This window comes from Gallus gallus, chromosome Z (genome assembly GCF_016699485.2).
Source record: "Gallus gallus isolate bGalGal1 chromosome Z, bGalGal1.mat.broiler.GRCg7b, whole genome shotgun sequence".
NCBI classification, from domain to species: Eukaryota; Metazoa; Chordata; class Aves; order Galliformes; family Phasianidae; genus Gallus; species Gallus gallus.
Genome location: NC_052572.1, coordinates 18,086,519 through 18,098,529, shown reverse-complemented (window position 1 = coordinate 18,098,529; position 12,011 = coordinate 18,086,519). Strand labels below are relative to the sequence as shown.

General features: G+C 38.2%; 1 protein-coding gene across 6 annotated transcripts in view; it reads right to left on the bottom strand.

Moving 5' to 3' along the window:
* Positions 1–221: 221 nt before the first annotated feature.
* GPBP1 (GC-rich promoter binding protein 1) overlaps positions 222–12,011 on the bottom strand; it is a 37,913-nt gene continuing 26,123 nt past the window's right edge. For all 6 annotated transcript variants that reach the window (XM_040656112.2, XM_046905806.1, XM_040656111.2 and 3 more), the window contains 6 exons: positions 11,317–11,501; positions 10,371–10,511; positions 9,790–9,951; positions 7,239–7,423; positions 1,370–1,472; positions 222–718 (listed from right to left, as the gene is read on the bottom strand). In XM_040656112.2, the coding sequence (XP_040512046.1) occupies positions 560–718; positions 1,370–1,472; positions 7,239–7,423; positions 9,790–9,951; positions 10,371–10,511; positions 11,317–11,501 (935 nt within the window). In that variant the 3' untranslated portion in view covers positions 222–559. The remainder of the gene's footprint in view (positions 719–1,369; positions 1,473–7,238; positions 7,424–9,789; positions 9,952–10,370; positions 10,512–11,316; positions 11,502–12,011) is intronic.

Here is a 12,011-nt window from a genome sequence, read left to right as displayed (position 1 = left end):
CAATTATGTGTGGAACTAGAAGAGTACAACAGCTCAAGGAAAAGAGTTTTACTGTCTCTTGTTCATTTTAGCTGACATGCAACATTACCCTTTTTGCATATAAAGTGGACTCAATTTCCACTGTAAGAAAAAAAAATGATTTGGCAAGCTAAACACTGTGTCAACCTGCCTGTTTTGTCTCTGTAGATGTGTACATTTTAAGACAGAAGATTTGCAAGACATTACACAATTATTCTTGCTTTTATTATTAAATGAGAAAGTCTGAATTGTTACATTGTCACATTGCTAGTCAGAAATGCTGCAGCGATGAAGACAGTCAATGCTGGGTCAACCCAAGTCCTGGTTCTACAACATTTGTTTACAAAGAAATAATAGTAATGTTCAACACACCCAACACAATATTCCTTGCTTTCTTCAGAGAGCAGTTCCATCATTCTTCCTCTAGTAGGGCATGTTACTACATATATTAGGTTTTTGTGTGGGTTTTTTTTTTTTTTGACAATACATCCCCATATTTTCATAGTATCAAAACAAGCTTCTAGAGATGTTACAGAAATCTTCATACATCATCATCATCTGATGTATCACTGCTGCTTGTCTCAGAATCCTCATTCTCCAGAGCAGGTTTGAAAGTGCTGTTTTTCCAAGGGCTAAATTTAAAATTACAAATTAGGCCGTTTTTCAAAATGCCATTTTTCCGTAGACCATTTTTTCGTAACTGAAATGGGAAAACAAGATGTTTTTAGAGAGAAGATGAGCTAAACACAACAATCCACTGAATTTCAGCATTCTCTGTATCTTAATCTATGGGCTACATTGGATTCACAGCATTATTGGTTATACACACATACAAAGAAAGATTCACCTGAGAGGCTTCTCTTCTGGTCCAGCTAACTGCCTCCAAGAGCTTCTCCAATTGCACTGAGATAAGCTCCTGGAGAGAACAAGTCTACCCTCTTCCTATCCACTTCTTCAGATGTCTTCCCCAGTAACCCCCAGTAACAACCCCTCCTGTGATGCAGTCCTTTTTCAGACAAACAAAGCAGGATGCCTAGATTGCCTAGTGAATTGCATTTTCTGCAATTTCCAGTGAAGAAAGGCAAGGAAGCTGCACAAAGACCACGACAGAAAATTCCCTTTCCTCAGGTTGAGCTGAAGAGCTAGAAGGCCCGTGCAAACCTGCAACTGCATCCTCTATTTTTTTAAACCAACTTTTCTTCTGAAAGGGCAGAGGAGGCAAGAAAGGAGAGAAAAAGGGTACTGAAATGGCATCATCTCTAACCATCAGAACTCCTGGAGATCCTCCTCGAGATTATGTACTTAGAGTGACCAACTATAAGTTCATAACAGGACTTTAGAGTAGCATTACCTGTTCACTGATGACTTGGAATTCCCTCATCTCATCTTCTGTTAGTGGAGCATATATTTCATCATTTTCACTATCTTCCTGCCAGCCCATTTCCTTTAACAGCCTTAGAAATAAAATAAGAAACGTGAGGGAATTTCTACACGCACAAAGATAGTTCAAGTTCTTCCTATATAGGTATGTGCAAATGTGTAATAAACGTACTAGTTCACTATTTTTTAAAACAGATTTCTAACCCACTTTTATGCAAGAATTTTATGTAAGTTCTATAAGCACAGAAGTTACTAAGTTATCAGATCCTTCACAGTCAATGCTGTTTTGACACTACGTGTTTGGGTTTAAAAGCTGCAAAAACTAAGCAGTAATACTTTATCTACAAAACATATTCTTAATTTCAAGTGAATATCCTCTCCATCACTTGCATATGTCAAGCACTACATTTCCTGCCATCAGGTTTCATATGCCAAATAGATGCAGCTTCTTCTATAAATCTAGTGAACAGGCACAGAAGTCAAATGTCCTCACTCCAGGATCTTTTCTAATCAATTGACAACATTCCCAGACATAGCTGCCCTTAGCATAAGATAACAAAACTTTCAAGTAAGCTCTAATGGAAATCAGCCATTAAAAATATATACATACACACATACATACACACATATATACGTATATATATACACATATATATATGTGTATGTATGTATATGTATATATATATATCTGTTTTTCCTATTCTGTTTCAATTGGATGTGCGTTCTCCAGAACTGCAACAATAAATAAAGTAAAAGAGAAAACAATTTGGAACATATACACATTCAGCTGTTGATGCATGGGGTTTCTCTTGAAAGCTTATCCACCGTTGGCACATTGTGGACTCCACAGCGCATCAAACTGCAATCTGTGTTCTCAAGATACACATTATCCAAGGGAAATGACTTGAATACAACTAAGTGACCTTGGCTACCACTATGACATTCATCATATTTCTAAGGTTCAAGATGGAAGAAAGTGATATCTTCATTTTAAGGTGAGACATCTACCTAAGGTAAAGAAGAAAAAATATATTTCTGGTGGAGCAGTAGTGTACCTCCTCAAGAATAGTGTTAAGAGAAAAAGATTCACATTCAGGCAATCTGCAGATTTCTTCCTGGATAATAAAGCAGCCATGAGAAATGCTGGTGGTATCCTTCCATGTGACCACAACTAGAAGCAAGTTCTGGGATGCGGGGAGGAAAAGAAATGGAGACATGCCCTTCTGATGATTACACTTGTGGTATCCAAGGATGAAATAATCAAAGTGTTTCAGCCAGTGCCAAAAATGGGACAAGAGAAACCAGACAGAGAAAATGGATTTAGATGTGAAGACACTGCGGAAAAAGGGTTGATCTCAGGCATGTCCAACCCACAGGCTGCATGTGGCCCACCCCGTGCCCCAGGCCATCAAAGTGGTAGCCCTTCCCTCCTGAGCAGGCCAACCCAACCCTAGGCAAGCACCCACTGCTCAGACACAAGAAAACAGCGGTGTGCAGTCAGCACTGTCTGGGCTGAAACCAGGGCAAGGGGGTAGGGGGTGCAGTGCAATGCCAACTCAAGTTATAGCACACTCCTGTGAACAGCAAGAAGTATGCAGATGTATTTTCTGTTTAGAGAAAGGAATTTGAGAGCAGTTTCAAGACTACCAAAACAATCATAAATTTATGTTTGTGACTCCATTTTCAGCCAGCAGAAATACACTACCTGTTAATTTTCAAATGGACTACATGGAGTTGCAATCAGATATTCCACTCAAAAATTGGATCATGTCTCATTATTAGGCTTTCTTCTAAGTTCTATCTGACCAAAGAAAAATCTCCCTCACTTCAGAGTCATGCCTTACTCAGTCACTGCTTTTTGGCAGTACATACATTTATGAATAATTATTTTTAAGGATGAAGCACTAGAAGAGTAAAATTTCATCAAAAATCTCTGATGAACACCTTGAGAACTGACAAAGAATCACAGCCACTTCCATCAACCAGGCTGATGCATTAGTTTCACAAAAGCAGGGTCAAACACTCCACGTTTTATGGTTTCACCCCTTTTTTTTTTTTTCCACAATGTTTTGATATATATACTAAAAATTAAAATACTTACTTTCTCTCTCTAGATATACATTATATATATTTGACTGCTCCAAAAGTAATGCCTCATGTTTTATTATACTTGCCCATAACACCACAGGCAGATGTGAGTGGTATTGCAGTAGAGATTGAACCTTCCTGTCAATATTCTGTTACACTTTGTTGCTGCGTGACAGACAGCAGGAGAGAGGCAGTCTGACAAAATGATGTCATGGAAGTGCAAATGAAGCAAAGGTGTGCCACTGAATTCCTCCACATAGAAACAACAGCACCCACTGATGGGTTCACCAGGGGGAGGTCATGCTTGACCAACCTGGTAGCCATCTACAACGTCACCAAGGGCTGGGTGGATGGGGGGAAAGTAGTGGATGTAGTCTACCTTGATTTCAGCAAGGCATTTGATACTGTCTCCCATAACATCCTTACAATGAAGCTGAGGAACTGTGGGATAGATGAGTAGATAGTTTAGATGGGTTGAGATACTGGTTGACTGGCAGAGCTCAGAGGGTGATGAGCAGTGGCACAGAGTCCACTGGAAGTCTGTATCTAGCAGCACTCCCCAGCAGTCAATGCTGTATGTGGTCCTGTTCAACATCTCCATCAAAGTCCATGCTGAGGGGATAGCGCCCACCCAGGGAGGGTGCACCCAGGGAGGAATAACTACATGCACCGGTGCAGGTCAGGGGATGACCTGCTGCAGAGGAGCTCTGCAGAGTGGGACCTGGGTGTCCTGGCAGACAACAGGTTGGCCATGAGCCAGCAGTGTGTCCTGATGGCCAAGAAGGCCAGTGGCATCATGGGGTGCAATAAAAAGTGCATGGCCAGCAGGTCAAGGAAGGTGATCTCCCCTCTCTACTCTGCCCTGGTGAGGCCTCACCTGGAGTAGAGTCCTGTTCTGGGCTCCTCAGTACAAAAAGGACAGGGATCTCCTGTAAAAAGCCCAGCAGAGGGCCACAAAGATGATAAAGAGCCTGTACCATCTCCCTTCACTCAGGAAAGGCTGAGCAACCTGGGTCTGTTCAGCCTTGAGAAAAAGGAGACTCAGAAGGGATCTGATCAATGTCTATAAATATCTGAAGCACGGGACACAAAGGGACGAGGTCAGACTTTTTTCAGCAGTGAGTGGAGATAGAACAAGGGGAAAATGGCCACAAACTGTAACATAGGAAGTTCCACACAAAAGTGCATTAGAACTCTTCATGGTAAGCCTCCTGGTATGGGTAATGGAGCACTGGAACAGGCTGCCCAGGGGGCTTGTGGAGTCTCCTTTGGAGATGTTCTAGAACCACCTGGATGTCTACCTGTGCAACCTGGTCTAGGGAGCCTGCTTTCGCACAGGGGTTGGACTCAATGATCTCTAGAGATCCCTTCCAGCCCCTACAATTCTGTGATTCTGTGATATTTGACATCTGTTAAATATCTCTGGAGCCCAAACAGTGGATGTGAACACAGTGAGGCAGTGGGTGGTGCATTTCAGCAGTGACAGTGACCATCCTCTCTGGTGCAGGTTTTGACAAGCACACCATGCAGGCTCTTGTTCATTGCTGGCAAAAATGCATAGCTAATCATGGTGACTATGCTGAAAAAATGTGTTCTGTAGTTGAGAACTTTCTCTATTAAACATAGTTGCTGTGCCCATTGTATCTGTTGCAGTTTCCATGGAAATAAATTGGAGACATTACATTTGGAGCAACATATGTATATATGACCGGAGACAATTCATCTTCAATAAGTGTGGTTCAGGCAAGCTAAAAGGTTGGACACCATGCTTTATCTTATGGTGAAGACACTGGCATTTAATGATTTTCATATCTTGTCTCACTGAAAAGATTCTGTCATAAGGATAAGCATATTCTTCGGGAAAATCAAATGCCTGTAGACCTTGTATCTTACAGGAAATAAATGCCATTTCACAAAAAATAAGAAGGGTTCTAAAACTATATGCCAGAACTGGCACACAAAACTGACACTCAAGAGTTGGATAACAGTGAATATATTAAAACACAGGTTGTAAGATGATTCAAGTTGATGCCTGATGTAAAACCCTCCCTAGAAAAAATTCTAGGTCTAAATACAGCACAAGTGCAGTGAATAAATGTGCAAGTGACTAAAATGATATCACTAACCATCATTAAAACCACATTAAAAGCCCAGAAATGTAGAAGAGGGAAAGAACAGCACTACTAAGTCTGCTTAAAAAAGTTAAAAGGACAGTAATAGAAGTTGCATCCTCTGTATTGTTTAGACACAATTAGACATTGTGACTGCTAGGAAAAGTGATACCATCAGAAAGCAGAACAAATAATATGTATGATGTCTGAAACTTTTCTGACAGAATATTTCCATTTGCATACACGTACAAAATAGAATACTTGCTATTACGCCATGCCAAAAGCACTTCAGTGATACAGTTTTAGCAACAATAATTTGTTATGAAGTTTTATTGCAAGCATGCTAGAATGTTAACAGTATTATATATAATTAAGTCGATAGTTACATTGCTTCTGTTAATATAAATAAAGTTGAGGACAATAACTAATTAATTTAAGCAACATCATCTAAAGCTGGTAGGACTGCTGTCTCTTTAAAGCAACATTAGGAACTACACTTAAAAAAACTACACTTCAATTTAGCAAACTTGACACTAGCAGGATAAGTACATAATCAGAACACAGTGAAACCTTCTGTAGCAGAAAGAAAACCCGAAACATTTTGCACATGTGCCAATTCAGTTATTAGGCATGCACAAGCTTCCAGTGAGTTAAGCTGGTCACTTCAAATCCAGATTTCCACTTAGAGGCCTACCGTAACACCTGTTTACATGCCACAGGTCACAGCCAAGAGCCTAGTACAGAGTAGAGATGCACAGTATCTCTGAAATACCACAGAGAAGCTTGCCTAGAAACCTTATGAAGGTGATTCAAAGTCATTTAAATTAACCATTAAGAGTTAGATTCAGTTTCTATCTTCTAGTCGAGACTTACTGCCAGCAGTCACACTAGCAGCCCAAGTCTTCTGTCTCCATAGCCAATGGGTGGGAGAGGAATAAGAGGGTGCGAACAAAGCAGACTGCATTTCACTTTTTACACTTAAGAGAGAAAAGGTCACAAAAGCCTGCAGGTACTAAAATGAAGTTCTCTAGACTAACGCACACACATGCAATCACTGTAAAAAAGATTCTACATTTCTTTAGTTACCAGAAACAGTTTAATAGAGCTCATAACAAGCTCACCTCCAGAGTTGAGTTATGACTTCCCAGCAGGGCCATTCTCATCTCTATCATATATTACTATTAACTTCAATCCTTTGAATTTAATTTTTCCCTTTCCACTTTATTGTCTTATAATCTCACTAACCTCATCAAACAGCTATAAAAATAATCTTTTCTTTAGCAACAAGGAAAAACTGACTGGAGTTTTACATAATATGCAGCATTTACAGCATCATTAGAAGAGACAGGCACGATATGCATTGTTCCTCTGAGATATGCAGATCCGTTTGATTATTTTTCTCACATGGAAACAAATTCTTAGTAAAGCAGGTTAAAGATGACATTATATATAAAGTCTACTAAACTGTTCTACTAAACAAAGTAATTCCATGCTAAATTAGTACATCTAAATGTAAATCTTTTACAGTATGCTTAAAATACATATAGTGTTCTCAGTTATCAGATTCTGAATTCTAAGCAAGTAAGAATTTAAGACATGATTACTTACAACAAAGGAACATTTTATATAAGAAGCACATACCTATGCTCTGCTTCAAGAGAGCTTGAAAGAATATCTGCCTGAGGGAAAGTTGAAGATCGAATGATCTGTTGAGATGTAACTGAAGCATTGCCATTCTCCTGTGGAAATTCATTTTCAAAGTTTCGGTTTATATCTCGCTCATGATGAGAATTGTTGCTGTTATGCAAGTCAAGGGAGTCACCATCCTGTTAACATATATATATATAAATTACAAAGTTCAAAAGCAAATTCCACTCTGAAAATGCTGCAGTTAAGTGATTCTGCTGAATTTAAATGGAGAATTACATTTCAATAGCATTATAATACATGAACACTACACAACTCTTCAGTTAATACCACTGAACAAGGAGAAAGCAAGTCCCATGCTCTGCGTCAAGCTTTTCTACAAAGTTTTAAACGTATCTTAAAAATTCAAGCTTATTTGTAAATGTATGAAAGTTATCTACTGAACTTAAAAACAGGTTCCTAATTAAATAAATATCCTGTGTGTCTGGCAAAGTTTGGAAGCACAAACTTGGTTTAAACAGCTGGTCACAGTCACCATGTATCAACCAGAAAATTCACCTTCTGTATGTTCAGGAAAACTGTTGCTCCCTACATTCAGACATGCACACACCCACAGTACTTCTCACTCTGTTACTGCAGTGGTAACTTACTAGCTGTGACATAAGAACTTGGAAGACAGTTTGTTAAGAAAATAAATTGTTAGGGTTAACACAGCTTTTTAAAGCTCTTTAATGCTATAAATCTAAAATGTTTATTTGTATACTGCTCTTCCAGCAATTTCTAGTTCTTACTCAGTAATAAGCCAAACAGCCTCAGAAGTCATTATCTAAGCTAGCACCTATTTGACAACAAAAGCCTCAGAGCTGGCATAAAACACCACTATCCACAGCAGGAGGTAATCACTCAATCAGCAAGTTTTGCACTTGTAAGCAATCCTATTTCTGAATATAGGACTGAGACCATTAACAGCATTCCCCTTTCACTCAGTGGTATCTGCTTCCAGAAACTTCAGAATGCTCACCAAAGTGTTCTTAAAATTAAAAAATAAAATAAAATAAAAAGATATCCCAGTAAATATATATATAGTCAGCTGTTAAATCATAAATGTGCAGGAACAATGAAACTAACTCAGATTATCAGAGAACATTCATAAGAACATTAAAGAACTTTAATGTGTTAAACTTCAATGTACTGCAGCAACAGAGCTTCCTCCAAGCATGACAGCTGCCCATCACCATGTGCTACATTATTTCATTCCCTGTCACTGTGGAAAGTAGGACAAATATTACCAGCACATGATTGGTTGTTTTGGTTTTTTAAACTTCAACATCTTTCCATTAGTTAAACATCAATGGCAACAAGATACATGTACTTACTAAACACTCCAAGCTGCATGTTACATACAAATGTCCAAGGATATTATGACTTCTACTGCTAAAAATGTTTTCGTTTTTTTTTCCACCCAAATACACTATCTATGAATAACAGCTGCGAACAGTGGGACAACCAAATGCATTTGAACTTCAAGTACCATAAAGACATTAAGAACTCAAAACAATTCCAGGAACTCAATCTTAGTCAAGTTTTATTTTGTCCAAAATCGAAACAAGGTCAGAAAAGTCATTTTTACTTTCAGGAGCAACACAGAGTTGCACCATTATTTTTTCCATATCTCTGGATCAGAATAATTCTTCTCCAAGACCAATTTTTGTTTTGTTGCTCAAAGACATGTAATCACTTCATCCTGCATAACATACTACTTACTAATACTCATACTACATAAGCTAACTCTGTTTACGGCTTCATGGTCCCTGGTAGCAGAGACATGAATATTCTCAGGTGCCAGCCAGGCACTTCATGGAGTGATTCAACAAGAAAGAAACCTGATGAATTGATACTATATAAAGCACAGGTTTCCTAGGTCTCAATTGGGAAGCAGAAACAGGTCCCTTACACGCACATAAAAAAAAAAATTCTTCTATGACTACATTAAGAATAGAGAGAGCTTCTGGGTAAGTAAGAATTCTTGTTAAAAAGGAAACAATCTGAAAAGCAGAACCAAGTTTTTCCATTATTTTTCTAGGATTATTAACAGCCAAGGTGCAAGACACTGCCATCCTGAAAGATTAGGTTAGTGTATTGAGTTTCTTTATTCTTTTTATTGAAACAGGCTGCCAGGGAGATGACAGTCATCTCCTCAGAAAGTTTACAAGAAAAGGCTAGATGTCACAATGAGTGACAACATTTAGCAGACACACGGCCTGATGTTTGGACTAGGTCCAACCTTAATGAACCTATTGTTGCTAAAGGGTAAGATGTCCTTGGAATATTGACATCTATCAACAAATCTGGCAGTAGAAAAAATAAATTACTAAGACTCGGTGGAGAAAGCATTCAGAGCAAATTCATCTAAAGGTAAGTCCCTTCCTGCATCTAGAGATCCAAGACCACACTTTAACAGCTGGTTGGAGGAAAAAAAAACATAGGTTACTTTCAGTCTGAAACCCATTACTTTTGGATCTACAACAGGTACGAAGAAAGTTACCTTCTCTTGCCCAGCATTCTCATCCTCATGCTCTTCTTCCACTCTATCTCGTTTCAGTGCTTTCAAAAATTCACTCTTCTTATCAGTCCGCATTCTTGTCAGCTTTGTTAAACGAGGCTGACCAACTTTGTCAACAGGGGATGAAGAACTTGACCGATTACACTAATACAGGGAGTGAAATAATAACGAGATTATTAGAAGTACAGTCATTTATAAAACAATGAACAAAAGACAAAAAGCTTCTCAGGAAATAGTACTGCATGTATATCCAGAGTCCAAAGCAGAGGGAAAATATTTGTATTTTAGTGTTTACGGTTGTTGCACACAGGCAAAGGGATTCGCATTTATGGAGCACTGCTAATAGTTGAGCTAGTGCACTATATTCACTCCAAACCAAACCTACAAACAAACCGTGCAGTATCTGAAGACCACCAAGGTACCTTCCACGATACCCGGTCTCATATTTACTCCAAAAATATACTTATTTAATACAGTTCTATATAAAATCTATTTATCCACTTACTTAACCAAACAAATTAAAAACTAGATACACGTGATTAAAATTACAGCCATTGCTTTACCTCTCTCACTGCATTCTGGGATACAGGAAATGCCTTGGCAGTTGATTTGAAAGGACTGAAATTGCCACTAACATATGAAGATTCTTGAGGAAATGGATTCACAAGTTTATTTTCTTTTGCTTGGCTTTTCCACTGTGTATGCTTAAAAAAATATATAAGGAATTATTAAATACAACAGGATTATTTTTAAGAATCTCAAAAAAATGACTAAGCAAAAGCAAAACAATTACAACTGTTTACAACCGTAACTTTGCACAAGTACATGTTTTCTTGTAGGACAGAGACTGTTTATGAGCAATTCATCTTCTCACAAATGCTGTTTATGTTGTTTATATAAAGCGTTAGATATAAAAGCAATTTAAACCCTCATATTTGATGTATTAAGATAAGAACTATGAGAGTCTTCAGCAGCTGCAATTGAAGTTTTTAATGCATTAAGCTGCACAGTTAAGAACAGCTCCACCAGATGCTCTCAGGAATATAGAAATTCCCAGACCAAAACTAAAGATGAACATGTAAAGCTGCTTATGGAACGGGACCAGAATGGCTCTAGTAGGTTGCAATATTATCTACATCAAGAATTGGGATAAATTCTGAAGGTATTTTTAAGCCATTTATTGTACTCCTTTTCCTGTTAAAAACATACACATGAAAAGCATTGCTATTTCATAAATTAAAAACATCCTTCTCATGTGGACAACACTCAGGCTTCTCAAAAAATGGGAATGAGAAATAACTGGATATTCAATTACAGTAGAATTTAAAAAAAAAAGCATTTCAATCGCTTCTGGAGTACATGGCACTTGAAGTATTCAAGAAATTCAATACTTGAAAGTATGCTTTAGGTACAGAATTCTCAGGGGTGAAACACCTGTAATTCTGAATGTCCACTTTTTTTTTTTCCCCTCCCAGCATGTAATTCATGCCAACACTATCCAAGACTCACCTTTGCGGGTGGAGTGGCAGGTTTAGGCACTAATCCTTTATAAACACTTGTGCCGGTACCATTTTTTACTGTCTGTGACTGAAGACTTCCTACTACAGGGAATCCAGATATCTGCAGTTCTTTCGTATTGCCCTTTTTAATGACGAGCATTCTTGGAGATCTGGATTTAGGATTCAAAGGATACTCTAAAAAAAAATAATAATAATAATCTTGTGCATGTGTGTGCAATCTTAAGTTTCTAATTCACAGGTTACTGGATAGTCATATCATCCAGAGGCAAAAAACAGGAACTCTGTTCAGCATTAGTTCCAAAATAACCTACTGTACAAACACAGACAAACTGAAGACCTGTTCAATTTTCTACAACCATTATTAGTAAAAAAAATTTCACTTGACAACACTTCTCAGTCAAAGAAAGTAGCTACACAGCTCTTGTTGACAAATCTAGTATCAAAATACTGTTGATCGCTAATAGAATAAAACAATTCAGTTGAAAGAGGCCTTCAAATATCATCTAGTAGAAATGTCGAACTACCTCAGAGCTAAAGAGAAGTTACAGCACATAACTGAGGGCATTACTCAAATGCCTCTTGAGCACTGACAAACACAGGGCATCAACAACCTAACCAGGAAGTCTCTTGCAGTGTGAGGCCACCTTAACAGTAAATAAATGTTCCCTGTTGTCCAGTCTGACT